At 34.5% G+C, this 27,162-nt stretch overlaps 1 protein-coding gene across 1 annotated transcript; it reads right to left on the reverse strand.

Annotated features, from left to right (window-relative positions):
* Nucleotides 1-23,333: 23,333 nt before the first annotated feature.
* Nucleotides 23,334-25,613, reverse strand: LOC110668752 (uncharacterized). Its single transcript, XM_058149976.1, has 3 exons — nucleotides 25,432-25,613; nucleotides 24,801-25,048; nucleotides 23,334-24,248 (listed from the first exon to the last, which is right to left on the reverse strand). The coding sequence occupies exons 2-3, from the start codon at nucleotides 24,825-24,827 to the stop codon at nucleotides 23,652-23,654; spliced, it is 624 nt and encodes a 207-aa protein (XP_058005959.1). The 5' UTR covers nucleotides 24,828-25,048; nucleotides 25,432-25,613; the 3' UTR covers nucleotides 23,334-23,651.
* Nucleotides 25,614-27,162: the final 1,549 nt, after the last annotated feature.

A 27,162-nucleotide genomic window follows, 5' to 3' on the forward strand; every position in this document is an offset into this window, starting at 1 on the left:
TCTCTTGTTGCTAAACTACCTTGGTATGCAGACTTTGTGAATTATCTATCTTGTGGAGTTTTACCTCTAGGTATGACATGGCAACAAAAGAAAAAGTTTTTGCATGAAGTGAAATTTTATAGATGGGATGATCCTTTTCTCTTTAGGAGATGTTGTGATGGTTTAATAAGGAGGTGTATTCCTGAAGAGGAGATACAGAGTATTATGCATCATTGCCATGCTTCTGATTATGGAGGACATTTTGGAATCTCTAAAACAGCTAGTAAAATTTTGCAAGCTGGTTTCTTTTGGCCAAATCTTTTTAAGGATGTGAGAAAATTTGTGTCGGATTGTGATAAATGTCAAAGGAGTGGAAATTTGTCAAAAAGAGATCAAATGCCCCTAAATAATATTCTTGAAGTGGAATTATTTGATGTTTGGGGAATAGATTTTATGGGGCCATTCCCTCTTTCATATGGTAATAGATACATCTTAGTTGGGGTTGACTATGTGTCAAAGTGGGTGGAAGCTATTGCAACTCCAACTAATGATGCTAGAGTGGTAGTGAAATTCTTGAAGAAATTTGTCTTAAGCAGATTTGGAGCTCCTAGGGCTATAATTAGTGATGGGGGTTCCCATTTTTGCAATAAGCAATTTGAGAGCTTAACGAGGAAGTATGGTGTAGTGTACAAGATAGCTACCCCATACCACCCTCAAACTTCAGGACAAGTTGAAATTTCTAACAGAGAGCTCAAGCATATTTTGGAGAAAACAAAGGAACAATTCTCGGAAAGATTGGTCTATCAAACTAGATGATGCTTTATGGGCATATAGGACTGCCTACAAAACCCCTATAGGAACTACTCCCTTTAGGTTGGTGTATGGTAAGTCTTGTCATTTACCTGTGGAGCTAGAACATAGAGCATATTGGGCCATTCAAACCTTGAATTTTGATCTTAAGCAAGCTGGTGAGAAAAGGTTGTTACAACTTAATGAGCTTGAGGAATTGAGGATGGATGCTTATGAAAGTGCCCGTATTTACAAAGAAAGAACTAAAGTTTGGCATGATAAGCATCTGAGGAAAAAGGAATTCAAAGAAGGTGATTTAGTTTTGTTGTTCAACTCAAGATTGAAATTGTTCCCTGGAAAACTTAAGTCAAGGTGGACTGGTCCATATAGAGTTTCTAAGGTTTTCCCTTATGGAGCAATTGAAATTTGGAGTGAAAAATCTGGGAATTTTAAGGTCAATGGGCATAGATTGAAACATTACATAACTGGAGACCCAATAATAGGAACAAGCTGTTACAAGCTCTCCAATCCCTCACCTCTTTTCAGTGAAATTCATGAAGAGTCCAGCTAAGGACTATAAATGAGCCCTCTTGGGAGGCATCCCAAGTCCTTTTATTTTGCTTTTGCTAATTTACTTTCATTTTCATTGATTTAGTTTTTATCTTAAATCTCCCCAAATTCAATTTTTGACATTGTTAAATCTTGTCCCTTGTAGATGTAATTCCATGAAGAAAGGCTGATGAACTGTTGGGGAAGTAATTCTTAACTTGAAAATTTTGTCCTTCAAAAGAAATGATTTGGTTTTTGCTGCATAACCTTTGCAGGAGTTGCAATCTGGTTTATGCAGAGGAAAAGTACATTCTGCAGCAAATAAGGTGTCTGCAGCAAATGGGTTGTGTTTTTGGTGAGGTTGGGTGTGTAACTTTTTAATACTTGTGCTTATAATGTTAATATGGTGGTAAGTGAGTCATTTTTGTAGTTTTGAGCTTCTTTGGGTTGTAGAATTCAAGGTAGAAATGCTGCATTTTCTTGGCAAAACTTGGAGAGTTCATTTTTCATTTGTGGTTAGATGCAACTTTATGCAAATTTTATGGAGTTTTATGTGCTAAATGTTGATTTGCAGAATTTGAGTTAAAATGGCATAGTTCTCAAAAGTCTTTTATGTAGGATCAATGTCTACATGCTTGTGTGATGTCTTTTTGATACACTTTGTATATATTGATGTGTTTTTGGTGAAAATTTCTCATGGTTTATGCTTCATGGAATTATATTTCTTCATTCTAGGGTATTTTTCACACTTGCAAATCATGTTCCATTGCAATCTTAATCTTGTTGAATTGTGCATAAGCAACTGCATAGCTTATGCAATCCTGCATAACCACAATTCTTGCCATTTTTCACCTTTATTGCAAGTGCATAAGGAAAAGAGCATAGCTTATGCAACTCTGCATAGCCTAAATTTGTCAAATTTCACATCTTTAGAAACTTGCATAAGCAACGTGCATGACCCATGCACATTTGCATAACTTCAAATTCTTCATTTTCTCTCTCTGCCGAAGTTTGTATAAGGGGAGTGCATAACTTATGCACTTCCGCATGACCAAAAACTCTGACTCTCAAAAACTGCCAAAACATGCATAAGCAGAGTGCATAGCTTATGCACTTCTGCATGACCAGAAACCCAGAAAAAGCACACTTGCCGAGGGGTGCATAAGCAAAGTGCATAGCTTATGCACTTCTGCATAACCAAAGACTCTGAATTTCAAAACCCACCGAAGAGTGCATAAGCAGAGTGCATAGCTTATGCACAACTGCATGACCACCAACCCAAATTCCAAAAATTGCCGAAGAGTGCATAAGCAGAGTGCATAGCTTATGCACTTCTGCATGACCAGAAATCAGAAAATTCCACACTTGCCGAAGAGTGCATGAGCAGAGTGCATGACCTATGCACTTCTGCATGACCCGATTCTCTGAAAAACCAATTCTGCCGAGAGATGCATAAGGGGAGTGCATGACTTATGCACTCCCGCATGACTTCACTCCTCAAAATTTCAAAAGTCACCGAAACATGCATAAGGAAGGTGCATGACTTATGCACAACTGCATCACCACCAATCCAAGATTTCAATACCTGCCGAACAGTGCATAAGAACAGTGCATGACCTATGCACTTGTGCATAAGCCATTTCTCTGAAGTTTAAATCATTCTGAAACATGTATAAAAGAATGCACAGGTTATGCATAAATCATTTTCCCCTTATGCAGTCTTTTACAAACCCGATTCAAATTCCTTTTCGGCAAACAAAATTCCCACCTCCACTTCCCGACTCTTCTACCCACGACCGTCCTTCAACCTCCATTTCTTCCGGCATTTTCACCGTCTCTCTCTTCTTCTTCTCCACTAGCACTTTCACCACGTAAACCCTAAACTTCCCCCTACATTTTCATTTCCGTCCTTATCTCTTCATCCTCTCCATCGGCAATGGAATCCCCTCCCCATTCCCGTCCAGCTTCTCCTCTCCAGATTTCACCATTATCAACGATACCCCCTAATCCCAATTCTCCTCCACAAGCGACACCCCCACCACCTCCCCCAACCACATACAAACGTAAAATCCGGTCAAAATCTGTGCGACCCATGTCCTCTGCACCTCCTCTGTCCAAACGCAAAGACCCACCCACCCCATTGTCGGAACCGCCACCCAAAAAGCCAAAAGCTCCAGCCTCTACACCCTCTTCCACCAAAAAGACAACTTCGGCAGCCTCACATGTATCAAAGCTACCCTGGCCTCTTCCTGATACAATTCAAAAAGTAGCTTTTAAGCGACTCAAGGATAGGAAGGTACAACCCACTAGGTATATATCTGCCAATTCTCTACAATCCCTTGGTTTATTTGACAATGTAGTTGCATATCTTGATGGGATGGGTTGGATGGAATTTGTGCATAAACAGGAGATAGTTTATCCAACTCTAGTTTTGGAGTTTATTTCTTCATTCTCTGCTACCCTTAAATTGCATGATGTAGACCATAAACCAATTATGAAATTTAGATGCTTGGGGCAAAATAGAGAGCTGTCATTGAACCAATTTCATAGCATTTTTGATTTTGCAATTGATGGGTTATTTAGAGTACCACATACTGGAGTAGAGGTAGCCAACAAGGGCATTTGGAATGCTGCCCAATTTTGGAGAATCATCACAAACCAACCTCAAACTTTCTCTGCTGGAAGATCAAAAAATCCCAAATACTTGATCCTGCACTTAGATTTATTCATAGGCTGATTGCTAGCACCATATTGGGCAGAGGGACTAGTTCTGGTGCTGTGGGAAAATCTGAACTATTTATGTTATGGTGTGCATTTCACAAAGTTAAGGTTTCTCCTGGTTATTTCTTTTGTGAACATGTGCTGCATATTGCCACCAAATCCATAGGTGACATTGTTTTGGGTGGGCTCATCACTGTCATAGCCAAGCATTTTGGTTTTAATCCTGCAGAGCACTCAATACCAGCACTTGTGGACACTTTATATTTTGATACTGCACACTTAACCAAAACAGGGTTCAATTTGTCATATTTTGATACTGCCCAACCTGCAGCAGAAACTGAGCCCCTTGCACAACCAGAAACCCAACCTTTCCCATCCGTCCCACAGCACCCTACTACACCTACCCCACCCCCTCGGCCTGCACAAGACACCCCAGCAGCCTCTGCTCAACCCATACCTCCTACAGCTGAACCTTCCTCTTCCACAGCCCCTCCTGCATTCAACACTAAAGCCTTATTCACCTATCTTGATAGGCTTAGTGATGATATATACTTTGTGGATAGGAAGCTTGACACTGGTCTTGATACACTCAAGGATCGTCATGATCACCTATTTGACCTTGTCATGGAAACCAGGGACAAGCAGAAAGAATTGAAGGAAATGGTGAAGCAACTCATGATCTTTTTGGGCATGCCACCCCCACCTCCATCACCTCCTCCAGCACCATCATTTCGACAGCCGGCAGCAGCCACCAGCCCCTTAGCAACATCCTTGGACAAAGGCAAAACAATAGACATAGATTAGCTTCTGTTTTACTTTTGTTCAATCTTGTAGGACCTTTTCTTTGTAAATATGTTCAAACATTTATAGTTTGTTTCAAATTATGTTTGTTTGTTTTGAATTAGTTTGTTTTAAATTCTGTTTTTCTTGAAGTTTTATTGGATTGCTATTACATTAGTCTTCTTTGATTTTAATTGCACTTATTGCCCTTTTGTACATATTTGCCCATACTCTGTATATATTTCAATACTTCTACTGCTGGTTGTACATTTCCCTTGCCAATTCCCATGCAGCAGCTTTTGTATACACTGCACAGGCTATGAATTTCCTCATGCCACTGTTTTGCATAGCCTGTGCAACCCTTTCTGCTACTTATGCAAAGATCGCATGTGTTGTATTCCTTTATGCAACTGTCTTGCATACCCTATGCAGCCTATATTGCCTCTTATGCAGAACCGCACGGCTTATGCATCCTACTTATGCACATGTTCTGGACAGCACTTAACTCTGCATAACCTGTGCAGCTTCTTATGCATCCCTTTATCTTGAATTCTCATATGTTCCATACCAGGTAACTCTTTCTTTTTGCTCTTAATTTTTACAATTCCTGGTCCATATTATTTGCTTTGAGTTTTGGTTATCCACTACTTGAGACATTGAGGACAATGTCCAATTTTGAGTTTGGGGGTGCACATTTTGATTTTTGGCTTTAACATTTTGATTTTTGCTTCATTTTTCACATTTTGAGTATAGGAACATCTCATCCCATTTCATTTACATATATTGTAAATATTTTACATATAATTCCACACATACATATACATAACACATTACACATTTACACATACATTATACATCACTTAGAAATTGTACACATTGCATACAAATAGACTTCCTCCATTTAGTTAATGCATTACTCATTTTTAGGAATCATGCATCATGCATTAAATTCTTTTGCCAAATCCCTTGAATATTGAAAAGTTACCTATGAGAGTGATTTGACTCACCCTTTAGTTGGGTTTGTGGATTGAAAGTTTCCTAAAAGGTGTAAGGTTTTGAAGTGTCTATCCCTTGCCTATATCTTCTTAGCCAAAAAGCCACCCAACTAGTCATTTGGAGAAGGAAGTGTTTAGAGGGAGTTATTGGATATAAGGTAGTCAAATGATGTCTCACCAATCCTAGAACAAATTTTCTAAACCTTTCAAGGCGAAATACCAGCTTGTACTTGAAAAGAGAGATGATTAGGCATTCTTTGATTAAAACCTTCTTATTTTAAACCTTTGGCCTTTTTCCTAATTAAAATTAACCCTTGCAAACCCCTTTGAACCTTTTTATTCCTAATTTTTCTTGAAACCCTTATTCCTACCTAGCCAATGAACCAAACACTCCAACCCTTTCATGAGGATAATTGAATATTAGGTACATAAAAAAAGAGAGAAAAAGAAAAGAAAAGAGAAAAAAATATATACAATAAAAGGGAGAAGAAATGCTTGTCATCTTGTAAAAGTGCTAGAATATGTGTTTTTCATTATTGTCATTCAAATTGAAAGAAATCCACCCAAAGTATTAAAAGGAATGAGTTTGGGGGTGGCATTTTTAGGGACAATCATCAAAAGAAAATGCAAGATACAAGTTTAAAGTATCAAAATGTCCCTCCATTTTTATGTGTTTTGTAAATTATGCTAGCACTTGACAATCCTCATTGTATATTTCTCTCTCCCATATAAATATAATATATATATAAAATAAGAAGTGTACCTTATGTTTCAAAATTGAAAATATTCTCATGCTTTGAATACTTTTTACCCATCTTTCTTTTTAGCCTCTTTTTGAATCCCATGGCCCCATTACATCCCTAAAAAGACCTTTGATCTCTTGATAGTACTTGCTACATTAGTGGAGATAGGAGTAGGGAATTTGCCTATGGGATTGGAAAACTATTCATTCATTCATTCAATTCCATCATTCCATATAGAGACACTTTGACTATTGATTGTTCTAGAATTCCTTTCGAGCATGACCCTCTCTTTTGATTGGTTGGTTTGGGGATTTTGAATGATAATTGACTTGATGGCTAAGCGGTGAAAGCTTGGATAAGCATTAAATTCTTTGCATTTTGAAGGATGGGTATATGGATTGCTGGTATGGCTAAAGGTGTGTTTAGTTACTTCAATAGGTAATTTTCATAGCTCTTTGGATAAGGCACCCCTAAAAATTTTGCATTACATTTTAAAGTTTGCTTGAGGACAAGCAAAAGCTTGAGTTTGGGGGTATTTGATGCATACATTTTGCATAATCATTTAGGTTTAATTTCATAGCCATTTTATTTGATTATTAGTCACTTTTAGCTAATTTCATTAGTTATTTAGTTAGTTTTTCATAATTGTCAATTTTGGATTAATTTGTAATTTTTACTTTGTTTTGTAGGAAAAATGGTGTTTTTGAAGGACTGAAGAGAAATTTTGCCATTGAGGAGTGACTTCTACAGCCAAAGATGTCAAAAACAAGTTTTCAAGCTGAAATATGCATTGACCAAATTGTGCATAACTTGCCGCATAAGCTATGCAGATCTGCATAAGGAGAAAGATCACTGTTCTAGAACCAGCCGAAATGTGCATAAGGAGACTACATAGCTTATGCACATTCTCGCCTCCCTTATGCACCTTCACGGAATTGTGCATAACCTATGCACCAAGTCATGCAGTTTCGCATAAGTGACTCAGAACCAGCCGAAAACTGCATAAGGGACTGCATAACTTATGCAGTCCACTTATGCAGTCCCATAAAGAGTTCATTAATGAGCTGGCAGGAGATTCCCTCAAATAATTCCTCCTAGAACATACCATTTTAGGGCTCCATGTCAGAAAAATGCTATAAATAGTCCCATTTTCCCATTTAAGGGAGACAAGGAGCAGAAAAGAAAAGGAGAGTAGAGGCAGAATTTGAGGAGTCACTTTCACCTTCCACACCATTTTTCAACCAAGATTTGCAGATTTCTTTCTTCCCTTACATTTTTCTACATTTCTAGTGTTTAATTTCTTATTTCTTAGCTTAGATTAAAGCTTTATTTCCATTTAAACTCAATATATCTTGTAAGCATTATGGATAGTGAGTAGTTTACTTTTGATTCTGGAGTAAGGGTTGTAATATTTGAGATATTTTGTGGATTTTGATTGGGTAATCCATATTTTGTGGTCTTAATGAGTTTTATTCATTTCTTGTATGCTTAATGACATGCTTAATGTAGGATCCCATTAAGTGATGTTCTTAATCCATGGTTAAAGCACCGAAAGGAGAAGGCCTTGTGATAGATAATCAAGAAATTGGACTTAATTAACTTAGACCTAGAAATAGGCTAAGGATTAAGAGGATTCACAGATTAATTAAAGAACTTAATGGGTCTTAATTAATTCTAACTCCACGAAAGTATGATTAGTTTGATTAAGGCACTCTTTGTCTCACTCGAAAGGGAATTCAAAGAATTTAAGAATTAATCTCCTTAAAACCCATAAGTTTCATAAAATTGGATAACCGATCTAAAATCCCAAAATAGCTCGGATATGAAATCCCGAACTCCGGAATCGCCTTTTTACCATTGTTAATTTTCAATTGAATTTAATTGCTTGCCATTTTCAATATTGCCATATTTGAACTTGCTTATTTCAATTTGATGCAATTTTAGTTTAATACAATACATTGTTGAATAGACTATTGATTTTGCACATATAGATTTCACACTCCATTACCCATCAATTCATTACTTTAATTTCATAAATACTTCGATTTAGTCAACTTTTATATCAAAAATTCAATCATTAACACGACTCCTCATGGGATCGATATCTTTTCTATACTACTTGTACGGCCCGTGCACTTGCGGTAGGGACGCATCAGTCTGGTCGCAGCACATGAGAAGGATCGGGAACATACTTTCTAAGCATGAAAATGTGGAATACTGGGTGGACATGAGAAAGGTTTGGTGGCAACTCTAACTATAGGCAACTGCTCCCACTCTGTCCATGATCTTAAAAGGTCCTATATAACGAAGTACCAATTTGCCTTTTCTTTCCAAATCTCATAACCCTTTTCATAGGAGAAACCTTCAAGAACACGGTCACCTATTGCAAATTTTTCATCTTTCTGCCTTGGATTTGCATGGATGGTTAAAATTTTTTATGTCTATCTGCCCCGGTCGCAGTATGCTAGCTACCATCCTCCTTTTGAGTCTAAACCATCACATCTGACTACTCGTTTACCCCTCTTTTTTTTTGTCATCTCTAGTACTCATTATAACTCTACTACTCTCGACTTGATATCTGATAACTTTAATCAACTTTGGCGCTTACCTCACTTTTATTACGCCCTAACGTGTCTCTTGGTGACTTCAGTCCTCATTCCTTTGTTTCAATAATCTCTGTTTCCCAAAAACATGACTTATGTTCCTTACCCTATAGTATCTTATGAAATGCTTTCCTGTAGCACCTATCATATACATCTCGTTCGAAACCTTTACTTGTCCTATGACCCCAATGGTCAATACCTATAAATCTTCTCACTTCTATGATATTTCAAATTTTCAATCTCTTTTGTGTCATTAATAAGGTCCTTAGACCAGCTCTTGTCCATCTTCTGTAACTAGTTATGTAGAGCTCCATCCAAGTGTCAAGCGTACCCTACACCACTTATCAATATTAGAAAGTGAACTGGGTTTCTTCTCTTATAGGACAAATGTATTTGTATTCTCTGACAACCCAGTTAATGCAACTTTATCGTTTTCCACTCCTTCTCTAGAATAGAAATATCTAGACATCTTCCTAAAGCTTCTCAGTATGTGGCCTACTTCTGATACATTGGCACTCAAATCGAGGCTCTACTACTCCTTTAATCTATCATCTCATAATAACTTGTTTCAAACATCTCTTAGTGTGTTCCTAGCATACCGATTCCTTGTTATCCTCATCATTATAACTAGCTCTACCGAGCTTTCTTTCTATCCTTTGGATCTTATCTACTTTCTTTTCCTATTTATGCTATCGTTGATATCATTTCAACATGCTGTACTTATTCCTTAATCTTAGTCCTATCTCACCTTTACACCTTTTCCTTCAAGGATGTCCATCCCATCATCAACTCTAACTTTCTTTTTTTTTTTTTATTTCTTAGTCTTATCTTGATTACTAGTTCCATTACTTTGAGAATTCTAACTTTATGATTAAGTCCTACCAACACATTCTTCACATTATGTAACACTTGTAATTAACCATAGAAAATTCTTTTTGTATCCCCTTTCCCAACTTACCAATTAGAACATTATCATTCCCTACCAGCCTTATTAGGAAATTGCTCATCCTGGATGGATAGGAGCCCCAGAAATTATAAGTTCCATCTGAACTAACACGGCTGTGGGAAATATGTGCCATGACTTAATTCTGAACAAGATACTTCACGTGTTCATTCTCATTAATATAATCACATATACTGCCTATAGCTTTCCAAACTTCAGCCTCAACTTTTTCCATTAGCAACAATTTCATTCGCTGTAACTCATTAGCAAATAGCACTTCCTCCAGCTTATAGTTCAAAAGGGTTGTAAGCCCTAGTAACTAGCTCGATTTAACTCATGTCACCTCTCTGATCATTCTTTCATACTTAACATTAGGTACACTATTATCATCATTTTAGCCTCAAAAGATTGGATATGTACTAATGCCCATCAAATTTTCAATTAATTGGGTCACTTTGACACGATCTCTCTTCTTAACATAATCTCCTAGAATCGAAACAAGAGCCAATTTGAAAAGAAGGAGAAATGTTCTCCCACCATTTATGGTATACCATTATTTGATAAACAAGATTTAGCTCATACCCCTTAGTCTCCTTTTTTAGTTTCATTATTTCTTTGTAATTATTATGCGTTATTACAAGATATCAGTTGTATCTACCATTTGTTATACTGTTGTCCTGCCTGACATATCATTTTAGAATTTACTATTTTCTTTTTACTCTCCACTTATCTTCCATACTTATAATTATTTGTCCAATGCTCCTTATACTTAGTTATATTCTAGAAGATAAAAGCACTTACAGATTCTTTCAGATATACTCCAATCTTACCAATAATTACTCCTCTAATCCATGTACTTCTCAATATCTTATAATTAAACCTATACCTATCTTATCCTATTCTGATCGTTATTAGCGTTCTGCTACATATTATCATACTATTATTTATTTATTTATTATTACTCTCTTTTTTTTAACATATTTATTCTATCAATCACACTGAAAATATATATCTAACTCTAATTTTTGACTCTAGGTCTAACCACTCTAAATTTTAATATCAAGCCTCTGTGACATTATCTCTCATCTTGCATATTTATATCCCTTATGTTGACTTTTATCCAACTTACTCATACTGATCTTGCTTCTTTATCTGACAATACAATTCAAGTTACTATAGCACGCTCAACAGTTACTACCTACTTTGGTTGCACACCTCACCTAATTTTCATTATACTGTTAACAACCAAAAGGATTCTTATGTCATTGCCCCATTATCCTACCTTGGGGGTAGAAAATAGATAAGGTCTAATCCAGATCCTGTAACTCTAAGCTCTAGGCTCAGGCTCCTAACACTACATCAATTATGACCTGCTCTAAGTCCTGTACTTCTGGGTTCCATAAAATAACAATGTTCTTCCTAATGCCATCCTTTTCTACGCTCTATCCTTATTATTTTTCTTTATCTAGTTTACCCTTCCTATAACCACATTCACCTCCTCGGTATTTTGGCTTTATTCTTCCTAATCTTATCCTAATCTGTTTTTCCAGTTTATTCTTTAGCCAACTCTTTTTATCTTACCCAAATCCGAACTTTCACTCTTCCATCCTTTAGCTCTATTTTCTTTTTGAACTTGATTGTCATATCAGAAACTTATACCTTTCCACTATCCCTACCACGTTATCTATACCTCAATGTTACTCAGAATTGATCCTCTAGCTACCCTAGAATTGAACCGCACTCCATATATATATATATATATATATATATATATATATATATATATATATATATATATATATATATATATATATATATATATATATATCGATGCTAACTTTTGTCCTTTTTCTTTTACTTTATTTGGAGTATACTTTAGTCTTAAGCATTAAGAAGCTAAGGATGAACTTAGGGAATAGCAGTCCTCCTGTATGATCTCTATTCTTACCCTTTTGGACTACATACTACCCCCTACTACCTTAGGGAGGGGATCCGTAGCAACTCTAATTTTTCATATCCATTTAATTAGCTGAAACTTAAAATACTAGGTATCCAAACCCATCATTCAATTTAAAGGCTTGCATACATCTTGATCTTACATCTTATAATTCCTACATGAACTTGTACCCTCTCCAGAACACCTAAGCTAACATCTCTCTATCTCATGCTGCAATCCCATCTGGGACACTACTCCATAAGTCATCATTATCAGTAATAACCTTCAATCCCTTCTGAAAAGATAGGACTATACCCTAACTTACTGCAATAAAGGTACTACATTTACCACCTTGCTAAAACCATGTTAAATTAATGACTCTCTTATCATATCATAGCTCTGTAAATCATCAATTCATAGTTCCGACCTTCCCTAAATAGTAGGGTTGTACTTTATACCTTGCTGATACACACAAGATATACTATTCTCACTAAGCTCTAAGCAAAACGTCTGTCTTATTGCAAAAACCATCAAAAATTCTATACCGAAGACTAGATTGTCTCACTCTATAGATGTCACCTTTACTTTGCAACTAATCCGCAACCTCTGGTCTGATGGCAACTCTTGATGTAACTTGAGCTCATGCTAGGGTAACCAAGTTACTGACTCTAGTTACCACCCAACTGTGACCTTTCGATATTTTAGCTCTATATCCCTAACCAGGAGTTCCCAACTCCTCTGCAAATATAGAACTCTATTTTGGCATAATTGTACCAAAATAGAGGCCATCCGCAAACACCCTCATTATGGAGCACCATGGGATGCATGCAACTGTACACAATAATCTCATGTCGGTACTGTAATTTGCAGCTTACAGAGCAGACATCGAGAATATTGTATAGTTACTACGGTACATCCCACATACTAGATTTCCTGAATATCTTATCTCTCTTGAACTCACTAGTACTATACACTTGCTTTGATGGGGTTATCCACTATTGACTATTAGCAGTGGTATCCTCGCTCCCATCTGAAGTAACTATATTGCCAAAAACTACCTTTATGTGCTCGTTTCTTACACCATATAGGCACGACACTTAAACTCATACTGACAGAAACATAGCATTTCTTGGAGTACGTATCCTCATGACAAACCTCAATATGTCTGCTAACTATATTTCACATTTCTATGTACTCCACGAAAATCAAGATACAAACTAAGGCACTTTTATATTTCCTGAGGTATAACGCAGAATCTAGAAATAAAGAATTACAGAAAAAGACAAAACAGAATCCTATACTCTACATGTGACAACTCTAGGTACACACCTTCTCATGAATCTAAAGCCTAAGCTCTGATACCACTTTTGTCACGACCCAACCTATGGGCCAGACTGGCATTAGGACCTGGGCCAACCTAAAGCCCTCGAGGCCCGTAGTAAGCCTAACTATTCCTCAACCCAACTCTAAGGCCCATTTGGGCCCAATTTCAAGAATTTAACCGGACAGAGTCCGACCATAAAATGGACCATTCAACGGGGAGTTTTTGACTCGCCCGACCTGTAAACACAATATATAATAAATTGGGGAGCTCAGCTCACCCTCCACATAATCAAAATGTCATAACTCAAATAGGAGCTCAGCTCCCTCATCCAATCCCATCATGCATACAATTAATAATTTTACAGATCCAACATAACTTTTATAATACAGGCCCAAAATAAAAATAAGTGCTTCTAACACATGTGGAGTCTAAAAATTTAACTCAATTGTAAAAAATACATTAAATACTATCAATGGACCTACGAAGAAGAAGAGCAGGTCAGTCACAATAAATAATCCTCCTGTAACCTGAAAAAATAGATGAACAGGAGTGAGCGTTCGACTTAGAGAGTAAAATATCAATTTTAATCATAATCTCTATAGCTATCTAAAGCTAATGCAACATCATCATAATTTTCATATCATAACAGCAGAAAGGCAATTTGAAACACTTACACACCCAACACTATCAAACAATACATATATGGGAGCTGATCCCCTATATAGCCCTCTTAATCTAACCTCTGCCAGTGAGTGTCTCTCAAGTCAGACTTTCACTTAATAAACCAAATGCGGGGTCCCAGCGAGTGTCTCTCAAGCCGTGTCTACCCCGAAGGATCGGGTCCCAGCGAATGTCTCTCAAGCCTTGTCTACCCGTTCTGTCCATATCCAATACCATACCACACGCACGCCACGCACACACAGTGCTCCAAATTACCACAAACAACATCCATGGCACTTTAATAATTATGAATGCAATATATAATGTGCCTAGTGTTTAACTACATAGATACATATTTATAAGTGATGCATGGATATGCTTGAACATTTATTAATATTGAAATTACAATTAAAATTAATATTTTACTCACAGACCTAACTGAAGTCACTGTGGCGGCTGGAAGGAGGATGAAGGCTGTCCCGGCTCACCTGACAATTTTATTATAATTATTTAATACATTTGACTCAATACAAACTAATAAAAGACCAAAGATGTCCTAAGTCATGTCGAAAATCCGGCAAAGTCTCCCCTATACCTAGGACTTATCCAACCTGTAAAATGGTTCAAATAATACTTCTAAACTCAACCCATATCTCATCATCATTATATGGCCCCTCCTAGGCCCTCCAAACCAGGCAATAATTACAACATCAGACAACTCAATTATAAGACTTCAAAACTAATATTTTTCAAAAACTATCCAAACTAACTTTAAAAATTCTATAAACCTGCCCTGCGGTCCTTAACAATATTATAAGGCTATTGTAATAGGAATCGTAATTTTCTTATCATCCACGAATATTTTATAAATTTTATTCTAACCCAATACAAGGCAAAAATTGAGTAATGTAGAGTTCGAGTTTACCTATGCCAAATCTGACAACTGGAACGCGTTCAGAACGTCTAAAAACAGTGGGGTGGTGGGGTAGCCTATATTCTTGACCCGGTTCTGAAATGGTTTCAGCAGCTTATCTGCTCGATCCGAAATTGCAGATCCGAGCGACCATCGAATTTTCACGAAATAAAAGTACATACGCGAAGTCCACAATACTAGGGTTAGAATAATATATATATATATAATAATTATTTGAAAATTAGAGATGTTACATTATTTGTAAACACCCTCAAGAAACACATTGAAGATGCATGCAGCTCCACACAATAATCTTATGTTAGTATTATAATCTATAGCTTACAGTACAAACATTGAGAACATTGTATTGGTTAATGCAATACATCCCAACTGAATATCATTTCATTTTTTTAACCCCTTTGATCCTTTATAAAACCCTTATAAAGAAATGTGTCTTGATAGAACACTATCAACCTGCCAAAAATGTCACTCACGCCTTCACTTAGTGCAGTTATACTACCAACTCAATTGCCTACACTTGTGCCTTTCACCAAGTAGGCATACCTCATGGACAACATTAACTAATTACATTATTTTTTAGGATATACATCACTATGGAATACCTTGGGACATTTGCTAACTCAACTTCATATTATTTGTAAGCCACCAAATCCAAGACACTAAACAAACATCACAATACTCTACTCAAGAGATAACGTTGAAACTAGAGGTAAGGAATTATAGAAGATGACGAACAGGATACTATACTCTACATGTGACAACCCATGACACTATTTCCTATGAATGTAGAGACTAAGCTCTGATACCAACTTTGCCACCACCTGATTTTATAGATCAGATTGGCACTATGACTTGGGCCGATATAAAGCCCTTAAGGCTGTAATAGGTCTCACTATTCCCAAATCCATAACCAAGCCTAAAGTCAAGGCCTAACACACAAAACAAAAATAAAATAAAATAAAATAAAATAAAATATTATAAATTAATTTGGATTAGCTCAATCCAACAACCATCAGAATCCATAATTAGGGGAGCCCAGCTCAACCTTGATACTAGCGTGCATAAACCATTTAATTTTTCATTAATTAATATAATATATTTATAAAATAGTGTCTTAGCAGAGTTCTAAGAATAAAATAAATAATTATATAAATTAAAAAATAAATAAAAATTCCTAGTTAACAATATTGTACCATGCGGGAAAATGGTGCAAGTTAAACTCTGAAGAAAATTACTCCTCCTGCAACCTGGGAAAAAAATTATTAAATAGGAGTAAGCGTTCGACTCAATGAGTTTAGATTTTTTTTATTGATTAATTTCTACAACTACCTAAAACTAATGTAATTCTTCTATGAATGCATATCCAACACATATAATAAACAATTCACCTAATATTCACACGAGAAGATAATTTAGAGCTTTTCACGCACCCAATGTATCACATCAGAGCATAAATATGGGAATTGATCACCTATATAACTCTCTAAAGCCAAATCCCACCCGCGAGCTCAATTCAAGCTGGACTTTCTCTTAAATCCAAGTGCGAGGCCAACGAGATCAACTTAAAGCTGTGCCTCGCCCACCCTGACTTTCTATATCCATAAGAATAGGGTTCTTGTGAGACTAGCTTAAGCCACGACTACCTGTTAAATCCATATCCATCATATACCATGTATATATAACACACACAGCTCTAAATTATTTTTAGGGTAGCAAATGTAAGTAATTATCAACAAAATAAAAATGCAACAATAAGAATGCCCCTAATTTATTTAACTAAGAATGTAAATATATTTATAAAATACATGAGCATACTAAAAATATAAATAATATTGAAATTACAAAGTATAATCAATATCTAACTCATAAAGCTGATGACTTAACTGTAGGAAATTCGGTTGGAAAAAGAAGATGGCTGGCCTCAATTACCTATTTAGATACACTAACCTCTATTAATTGACTGATATAATTAACTAATTAATTTAATTTACATAAGCAAAAATAATTTCTAAGGTCTTATCGAAATTTCGGTAGAATCTCCTCTATAACTAGACCTAATCCACTGAATGAAAATTCAACAAAATGTAACACACAAGGCCTCAGGCCCATAATAGCAATTACAATGCCCATCTGAGGCTTACAAGAAACCTAATCTAAGTCCAAATGTCCAAACTCTAGCTCAGTTTCTAACTCTTTTACAGATCAATTAATTTATCAAAAAAAATATATTCTTGGGGGTCTTTCTCATCATCTTAAAGTCCATTCAATTTATTTTAATTATTTTTAGCATATCAGGAATATTTTCAAATTAATCAACTAGCTTAAAACTAGGTAAAAATTGCAAAAGTTGAGTTTGGGTTTACCTTTATAAATTCTGCTACCTAGAATACATTCAAAACGTCTGAAAACATTGGGATCGACTGTAATATTGACTATGTTCCAGGACGTACCACCAAGCATCCGGATCAAGTCGAAAACTCGGTATCGGGCACTTGTGAGCTATCATTGATCCAAGTTCATATCCGAGATGCACATGAATTGCTGATGACAAATCCGCTGACGGTTCATCAAAACTCTACTCCGATCGCTCGATATCAGCTGATTTAGTTTAGGTCGTTTGATGAGCATCTTTTTTGTCCAATCTCTGATCAAGGCATAATTGGTGTCAAAATGAAGCTTGAGGAGTGTAGATCACGATCTCCAGTTCTCATTGTCTAAACTAGCCACCAATTGACTAGGATCTGGCTAGAAAGTCACGAAAACCCGAAACTTCTCTCCCCTTGATCTTACTCATCTAGCCACCAAACGATGTGAAATTGGTCTCAAAATAAAGCTCTTGAAATAAGCTTTCCAACGCCACCAAAAACGGCTTGATTGAACTTCAGATGAAGCCAAAATCATGCCAGGAAGTTCTCTCCCCTACGTGCACATTGAAAAAGAAAAGCCCACCATTTGTGCCACTGCTGGCATTGCTCTGATTGGTAGATGACTTACCAGTGTCTCCTGGGTGGTGGAGCCCCTCACCGGCCATTGTCAGAGGCTAGAAACTCGCTAACCATAAAAAGAAGAGAGGAAGGAGGAAGGTGACGAGAGAGAGAGAGAGAGAGAGAGAGAGAGAGAGAGAGAGAGAGAGAGAGAGAGAGAGAGAGAGAGAGAGAGAGAGCTGCTGGGTTTCTCATTTTTTTTATTTTTTATTACATATAAAACCCTAAAGTTTTATAAGTTTTTCAATTAGATCCAAAATTCTTTTCAATAGGATCCAATAGTACTTTAATTTGTTTAAATCAAATTTTAAATAAAATACAACAATAATAATAATTTAAGAAAATTTCATTTAATAATACTAATAATTTAATAATTAATATAATATTAAACTTTACAATACTTTCATAAAATATGTTTGAAAGAAATAATATTAAACCTCCCTCAATAATATAAAATTAATTTCATTTCCCACAAACAACTTTTTTGGCAGGCTTTTCCTTTTTTTTTAAATAAAATTGTATTAAACAAATAGTACACTTAATTCTCATTTCTTTTAAGATGTGATTTATTTTTTTCAATTTCTTTAAAACATAGCAAATTTATTAAAATATTATATATATTTTAATCTCTAAAATTTTACTTAAATGACATTTTACTCGAACATTTAAATAAGAAAAACTCCTTATTCCTTAATACTCGAAAGATTTAAAATGGTGAAAAACTAGAATGATATTCAATAAAATTATTTTTACTTTTATTTGAAAACAAAAATATTGAATAATGTCAAAGCGCTAGTATAATTTACTATTTTAATTAATAATTAACAAGAGAGAATTTGTCAATTAAAATGAGTACATAGAGGAGTTAGCTTCTCTTATCATTCTAAATTTATTTATGAAAAAATTATTTAAATTTAAACAATTTCTTCTTGCTTCTCTTATCTGGTACGATCCATAAGAGATCTCTTTATGCATGTACAGTCAGAAAAGTACATGCAGCTATATAGTCTTTCTGCACCACATATGGGCATCGAATCCAGGGAACAACATGGGCAAAATATGGGTTCAATGTTTCACAAGTGATTTGTATTTAACTCATAGAGCTGACAACTTAACTGTAGGTAATTTGGCTGAAAAAAAGAAGATGGCTGACCCCGATTACCTATATAGATACACTGACCTCTATTAATTGGTTGATATAATTAACTAATTAATTTAATTTACATAAGCAACAATAATTTTTAAGGTCTTATCGAAATTTCAGTAGAATCTCCTCTATAACTGAACCTAATCCGCTGCATGAAAATTCAATAAAATGCAACACACAAGGCCTCAGGCCCATAATAGCAATTAGAATGCCTATCTGAGGCTTACAAGAAACCTAATCTAAGTCCAAATGTCCAAACTTTAGCTCAGTTTCTAACTCTTTTACAGATCAATTAATTTATCAAAAAATAAAAAAATATATTCTTGAGGGTCTTTCTCATCATCTTAAAGTCCATTCAATTTATTTTAATTATTTTTAGCATATCAGGAATATTTTCAAATTAATCAACGAGCTTAAAACTAGGTAAAAATTGCAAAAGTTGAGTTTGGGTTTACCTTTGTAAATTCTGCTACCTAGAATACATTCGAAACGTCTGAAAACATTGGGATCGACTGTAATATTGACTATGTTCCAGGACATACCACCAGGCATCCGGATCAAGTCGAAAACTCGATACCGGGCACTGGTGAGCTATCATTGATCCAAGTTCATATCCGAGATGCACATGAGTTGCTAATGATAGATCCGCTAACGGTTCATCAAAACTGTACTCCGATCGCTCGATATCAGCCGATTTAGTTTAGGTCATCTGATGAGCATCTTTTTTGTCCAATCTCTGATCAAGGCATAATTAGTGTCAAAATGAAGCTTGAGAAGTGTAGATCACAATCTCTAGTTCTGATTGTCTAAACTAGCCACCAATTGGCCAGGATCTGGCCAAAAAGTCACGAAAACCCGAAACTTCTCTCCCCTTGATCTGACTCATCTAGCCACCAAACGATGTGAAATTGGTCCCAAAATAAAGCTCATGAAATAAGCTTTCCAACGCCACCAAAAACGTCTTGATTGAACTTCAGATGAAGCCGAAATCATGTCGAGAAGTTCTCTCCCCTACGTGCACATTGAAGAAGAAAAGCCAACCATTTGTGCCACTGCTGGCATTGCTCTGACTGGTAGACAACTTACCAGTGTCTCCTGGGTGGTGGGGCCCCTCGCCGGCTATCGTCGGTGGCTAGAAACTCGCTGACCATAAAAAGAAGAGAGGGAGGAGGAAGGTGATGAAAGAGAGAGGAGAGAGAAAGAGAGAGAGAAAGCTGCTGGGTTTCTCATTTTTTTAAAAATTTTTAATTACATATAAAACCCTAAAGTTTTATAAGTTTTTTAATTAGATTCAAAATTCTTTTCAATAGGATCCAATAGTACTTTAATTTGTTTAAATCAAATTTTAAATAAAATACAATAATAATAATTTAAGAAAATTTCATTTAATAATACTAATAATTTAATACTTAATATAATATTAAACTTTACAATACTTTCATAAATTATGTTTGAAAGAAATAATATTAAACCTCCGTCAATAATATAAAATTAATTTCATTTCCCACAAACAACTTTTTTGGCAGGCTTTTCATTTTTTTTTTCTTTAAATAAAATTGTATTAAACAAATTTTACACTTAATTCTCATTTCTTTTAAGAAGTGATTTATTTTTTTCAATTCCTTTCAAATATAGCAAATTTATTAATATATTATATATATTTTAGTCTCTAAAATTTTACTTAAATGACATTTTACTCGAAACATTTAAATAAGAAAAACTCCTTATTCCTTAATACCTGAAAGATTTAAAATGGTGAAAAATTAGAATGATATTCAATAAAATTATTTTTACTTTTATTTGAAAAAAAAAATTGAATAATGTCAAAGAGCTAGTATAATTTACTATTTTAATTAATAATTACCAAGAGAGAATTTATCAATTAAAATGAGTACATAGAGGAGTTAGCTTCTCTTATCATTCTAAATTTATTTATGAAAAAATTATTTAAATTTACACAATTTCTTCTTGCTTCTCTTTTCTGGTACGATCCATAAGAGATCTCTTCAGGCATGTAGAGTCAGAAAAGTACATGCAGCTATATAGTCTTTCTGCACCACATATGGGCATCGAATCCAGGGAACAACATGGGCAAAATTCAGCAGCAGTATGGGTTCAATGTGTCACAAGTGATTTTGTATTCAACTCAAAAGTCTAGAGAAGATCTTGCTGCCTAACTCTATTTAATAATTTCTTGGCTTAATATAATTTTGAAATTATTTTATTATTATAAAAATATTTAAATTTCAATTTAATTTCACTCAAAGTTATTCTTACTAGATTCTGTTGAGTACTCTTCTGCCAAATCGACAGAGCAGTCCATTTCAACAATTGCCTCTTGAAAAATTCAGAAGTCGTTCTTGGCTCATACTCGTTTTATTTCACAAGGTTATCGCTTAAACTAAACGGGTTATGGCAGTTGAGCCTCTGGGTGAATGGGTTGTTGACTTGGGTTATGGGTATTGGATTTGGATCATGAATTTGAGTTATGGGCCAAGCTGCATTCAAGCTTTTTATAGGTTTTAAGTAATTTTAATTTAAAATTTATCAATTAATTAGATCCAAGATAAAAATTAATTCGGGTGTAAATAATATTATTATATTCTTTTTTATTTATTTATTTTTAATTTAAAACTTTATAGATATGAAAATGATATTAATATCAATATAATTGAGCAAAACTGTGATCTATGCTATTCCTTAAGGATATATAAATTCTTGTGTGCATAATTTTTATTTTATTTTATGTTATTGATTTTCGTAGATAATTTGATGTTATTACAATCCTTTTCCTTCTTCTTATTGTTAGATATTTTATTCGTGCACATCTTTTCTTTATTTCTTGAGCCGATGGTAAATTATATACAGAGTTGATGATTTCATCATGCATGATTGAGTTTGAAAACTTTTGGATTTGTATTTAGAGTTTGTAGTTTGTTTAGAGTTATGGTTGAAAAAAATCTTTTTTTTTTTAAATATTAATTAAAAAATATTAAAAATTAATTTAAAATAAATTTAATATATTTTAATCATAAAGAATATTAAAATAATAAAATATTTTATTTAATTTTTTTAAATTAGTTTTTTTTTTACAATATTTAAAATATTAGTGCTTTTTTACTCTAAATCTTAATGTTAGAAATAGACACTTAGAATCTGTTTAGCATTGCTGTTAGAACTATAGTTGAAAAAATTAATTTTTTAAATATATTAATTAGAGGCTATTAAAAATAATTTAAAATTAAATTTAATAAGTTTTAATCATAAGAATACTAAAATAGTAAAATAGTTTTTTTTTCAAATTAATTTTTTTAATAATATCTTATCCAAAAAAATAATTTTAGCCTTTCAAATACAATGCCAAACAAGCACTTAACGTGATCTGACTAAAGTAATGAATTAATCGATTGGAATAAATATATATTCATACTGTTTGGAATGGAAGAGAATTTGACTTTTTAACTTAAAAAATTTATTAAGATAAAAATAGAAATCAACTATGAAATGGCATGCCCAACTGTCACCCTCTCCCTGTTCCCCTGCCCCTCCAGAAGACATACACGAACATGTACTTGGTTGAGGAGGTGGAGGTTGAGAGTTTAAAGTGAGGGATTGTGGAAAGATAGAAGAAAAAGAATGATGTGAAGTGAGAAGTAAGAAAAGATTAGTTCAGAAATTAAATGAGAAATTGACAGCAATATATAGCTTGCCTTCTGTAGAGGTAGGATAGAATTATGAGATCATTAACTGTGATCATGCGTCCCCTATACCAATCGCTTTGGAGTCAAATGATTCCATCATGTGCTCCTTTCTGTAATTTTAAGGGATATTTTTTTTATACGATTGGCTCCTATTATAAGCACCAACATGGCAAGCTCAATATGAAGTAATCAAATTCACTAGCAAAAAGGAACACTATAAGCTATCCATCCTCTGAATTAATTAGCTTGTCAAAAAATAAGGCCCTTGTGGTGAAAGAAAGAAAGAAGCAAAAGTTGGAACTTCTAATCATCAATAAGCCAAAAATGTGATCAAATTCTTTATTTTTTTCATCATATGATCCATCTTTGTAGGACCATGATGAAGTAAAGGAACTTATCTTGTATTCTTGTTTCAATCTTAGCCCTGAATTTGCCTCTTGGGTATGACACAAATGCTTAGGCCAGATGTATCAGATAATACTGAAAGTGGGCAACAAAAAGAAGGATGGTTAATGGAAAAAGACATATGCAAATGGGAACTCCAATTATCCATATGGCCCTCCATTCAAACCCTTTACTACTTTATTGAGCATTTAAGAGAAAACAAAAGCCATATAGTACAATTGCTGGCTTTAATGGGTATCCAAAGATTTTGCAAAAGAGCAAAGAGCAAACATAAGATCAGAAGCTCCACAGATTACAACATAAACACAAGAAATTAAAGAAACCACAAAATTTAAGTATCAAATGTAATTGAAATTCTAATTTACCCCTTAATAATTCTCAACTCCAAATCCCACTAGGATCAAAAACTTAATTATAATTAGCGTAATAACTATATATATAAAAGGGTACTAATTAATTTAAGCTTCAATGTCAAACCTTGGACACTTGATGGAGCCCATTGATATATCAATCTCAATCAAGTTTTCTTCCTCGTTCATCTCATTTAGTTCTGCCAAAAGCTCCATTAGACCATGTTGCTTATAGAATGAACCTGTTGTTGTGAAATCTGGGAATTTCTTCTGCAGATTAAACTTGGATTCTTCTTCTTTATGACCAATGTAGTGTCCACTAGGAAGGGCAATTTCAATGAGACTTTCCTCATCAGAAATAGATCCATCAGAGCAATCCGGGCTTCGAAACATCTTGTCTTGAAATGGCCAGTCTGCTTCAGAATCCTGATCGCTAGTTGAAGAACGGTAGAGGCAGCAGTCACTTTCTGATAGTATAACTGGATATGATCTGTCTATGTACTCATCAATCTGGCAGATATCTTCCTTTTCTCCAGTTCCTTTCTCTTCTGTGATGGATTCATCTTCAGGAACTAGTTCTTTAGATAAAATAATATCTTCTTCTTGTTCTTCTTCATCTTCTTCTTCTATGCAAGGCGATTCAGGCGAACTTTCTTGATCAGTTGTGACTGATTTCTCCAGCAGCTTTGGTTTTTGCTTATAGAACTTGAAGATAAGAGGGGATAAAGTTAATAGTGATGTGAGAAGGATGGATGATGAGAACCCACAGCCTAGAAAAGCAGCAAGAACTAAACCAAGAACAGAAATCCATGATAATGGGTTTTTGAAGAAAAAAGAAATGGAAGGCATTTGTTCCTGATCAACTTTTGTGTCTCCACTTAATTATGTACTGTAACAACTCCTTTATATGATCAATTTATTTGCTAGAAAAAAAGTATAAAGAAGGTGAATTTCTTCTTTTATTGAAATGCAAGATCTATGACAGAATAGACTAAAGAAAAAAAAATCTAAACTACTATTTCAATAAGATCTGTTACCGGAAGTAAAATTGATAAAAAAAAATGCAGAAACTTGGCTTGTAATGTTTGTTCTTGCTGGGACATGAAACAAGACAAAGGGCAAAAAAATGGAAGATTTTGCATGTGCAAATTGAAGAGAGTTTGATAGGAATACCAAAGAAAGAATGAACAAGAAGCTTAAATGAGTAGTGAATGTTGTTGTTGTGTGCTTGGAGATTGGAGAAGAAGCAGATAATACCTTAACTGGTTTGCAAAGAAGAAGCATATGTAAAACATTTAAGAAACCATATTTCAATTTCTTCTTTCTCCTAAAAAACTATGTGCTTTTCTCATATAACCCCAATCAGATGGTCTTCCTCTTCAAGTGATTCTCTTGAAAACACCAAAACCCCAGGTTTTCCCCAATTGATTTACAGTCTCAGAGCCTGGATATTAGAGAAGCCATGTGCTTACATCTGAGCTCACCACATGGCACTTTGCCTCAATCTTCCACGAGAAAAACATAAAAAATATTAGAAAAAGAGTACGCGAGATAAATATTATATTAATTTTCTCCATCAGCCATTCCCATCCTCCACACCAAGAACCCTAAATCAAAGCTTTAATGAAGATGGGAAACAGGCATTTCCCATTAAAATATCTTCTCTCTCTACGTATATTCTGCTCATTTCCATCTACAGAAACTGCCTTTGAAAGGGCCATATTTGCAACAGCTTAAAAAAAAACACTTTTATCTTTAGAACAGTCAAACAATATTCTCATCAGTGCTTTTGCAGGAGTATTTTCTATGGAGGATTTATGAAACTCAACTCAACCCAAGATTATCTAACTAGTCAAAACCCAGAAACTATTTTCTTGTTTTTCCATACCTTTTCCAGTGGCAATACAAAGCCTGTAATCACAAATAGACTGGCCAGTGTCAACTTGTCCACTGTACTATACCACTCGTTATAAGCTTTACAAACCCATGTCAGAATCGTACAGTCAAACACAAAAGCCTAGAGACGCAAAAGAAAAAACCCAAGAATCTATAGCATTTTCTTTTGCATTCAATTATATAATTTACAATTCTGTTGCCAGTATTCATTGAAAAAAATAAATATTCCAGGCAAGTAAGAGGAAAGTGGAATATTCTATGAGTACTCAGTCCAAACCATAGAATCCAAAGGTTTCGTTTTGACTTAAAATCTATTTTTAATTATACTTTTTTATTAGATGAATTTAGTTTTCAGAGAGGACTCTATATTAATTTTATTTATTCATATACTTTAAAAATAAGTATTAATGAATTTTTAAGATTTTTTAGGTTAAATTTATTCCTAGTTCATTTAATTATTAGGAAATTAGAATATCGATTGTAGGCTGATAAAAAAGTCACAAAATTTATAAATTATATAAATCTTTTCATTTTTTCAATTCCATTCAATCCATGTAAAGCTATTTTTTATGGGCGCAGAATCTTTAACACCTACACAGAATATATATACTAAACATCAAAATCTCTCTTTTTATTGAGATAAAATTAATCCATCACAAGATATTATGATGAGATTAATATTCCATTATGTTTTTCAACAACCAATTAAGTGGAGCATACATAAACAACATATTCACTCTTGAGATGTTGATATTAAGATTGGAAATTAAATGATATATGAAACTAAAAGATGTAACCCCACCAGAGAGAGAATACATATATATAATAGTTGATCAAAACACATAACTTTTCTGCTTCTGGAGTGTGCCTCTAATGATGCCTTTAACAATGCTTTAATCATGCATATGGACCATCAATTAATGTGTCTCCGCCCACCCATAATGCTAGCCCCACCGTTCACCAATTTCCGGCGCCGGAAAATGATTAAGTTCTTGATAATTGATCATTTATAACTATACAGATAACTATGAAAAAGCCGATCACTTATGCTCTTTCTTTAAAAAAAATTTATTGCCAAATTTAAGTGTCCAAAAGAATAAAGATATAGTGAAACTTATCAAGGGAAGAAAGATTTAGGACCAAGCTATAAGTTCCTTCCAATATAGCCTAAAAATTAATAATCATTTAGCATTTATCTTACTTGATCCTTAAAATTTAGCTCTCATATTTTCACTTTTCAGCGTCTAATTTTCATTTTTATGAATGAAAAGATATAATAGGCATTAGATAAAGTAGTACAAGATTGAACAACCCCACAAAGGAAGCAAAGTAAATGTTGAAAATGGGAGAGAAATGAGAAAAAAGAAGAGGACACCTGTCGGCCAGTTGCAAATGAAAGCAACCGAAAATAAGGAAAGCCACATGAAACCCTAGTAGGAGTGACCCTTATGCTCAGCAAGTTGGGTACAAAAAACCAAAGAAGAAAACAAAAGAAGAGTATAATTTAAGCAGAAAAATAGTCTTGAAAGGACAAATGAGATGAAGAAATCCGACATCTGCTGGGCAGTGTAGCTTACAGAATGTTTTAGCTGTGAATTTCGATACATTATCAGAATTGGAGCTCCGGGGGGGACCATATCTGAGTCTTGATGAATATTTCTTTTCAACCCTAAAATTTTATCGGATAAATCATAAATAATTACTGTGTATTTGCTATAGCCGC

Source organism: Hevea brasiliensis, chromosome 7, assembly GCF_030052815.1.
Source record: "Hevea brasiliensis isolate MT/VB/25A 57/8 chromosome 7, ASM3005281v1, whole genome shotgun sequence".
In the NCBI taxonomy this organism is placed as follows: Eukaryota; Viridiplantae; Streptophyta; class Magnoliopsida; order Malpighiales; family Euphorbiaceae; genus Hevea; species Hevea brasiliensis.

What these genes read in the sequence shown, in the direction of transcription:
- LOC110668752 (XM_058149976.1), bottom strand. Translation starts at nt 24,827, where the DNA reads ATGCTTCTTCTTTGCAAACCAGTTAAG. An exon ending in TTCTTTGCAAACCAGTTAAG is followed by an intron (nt 24,249 to 24,800) that starts GTATTATCTGCT and finishes CTTATCTTCAAG; the next exon opens with TTCTATAAGCAAAAACCAAA.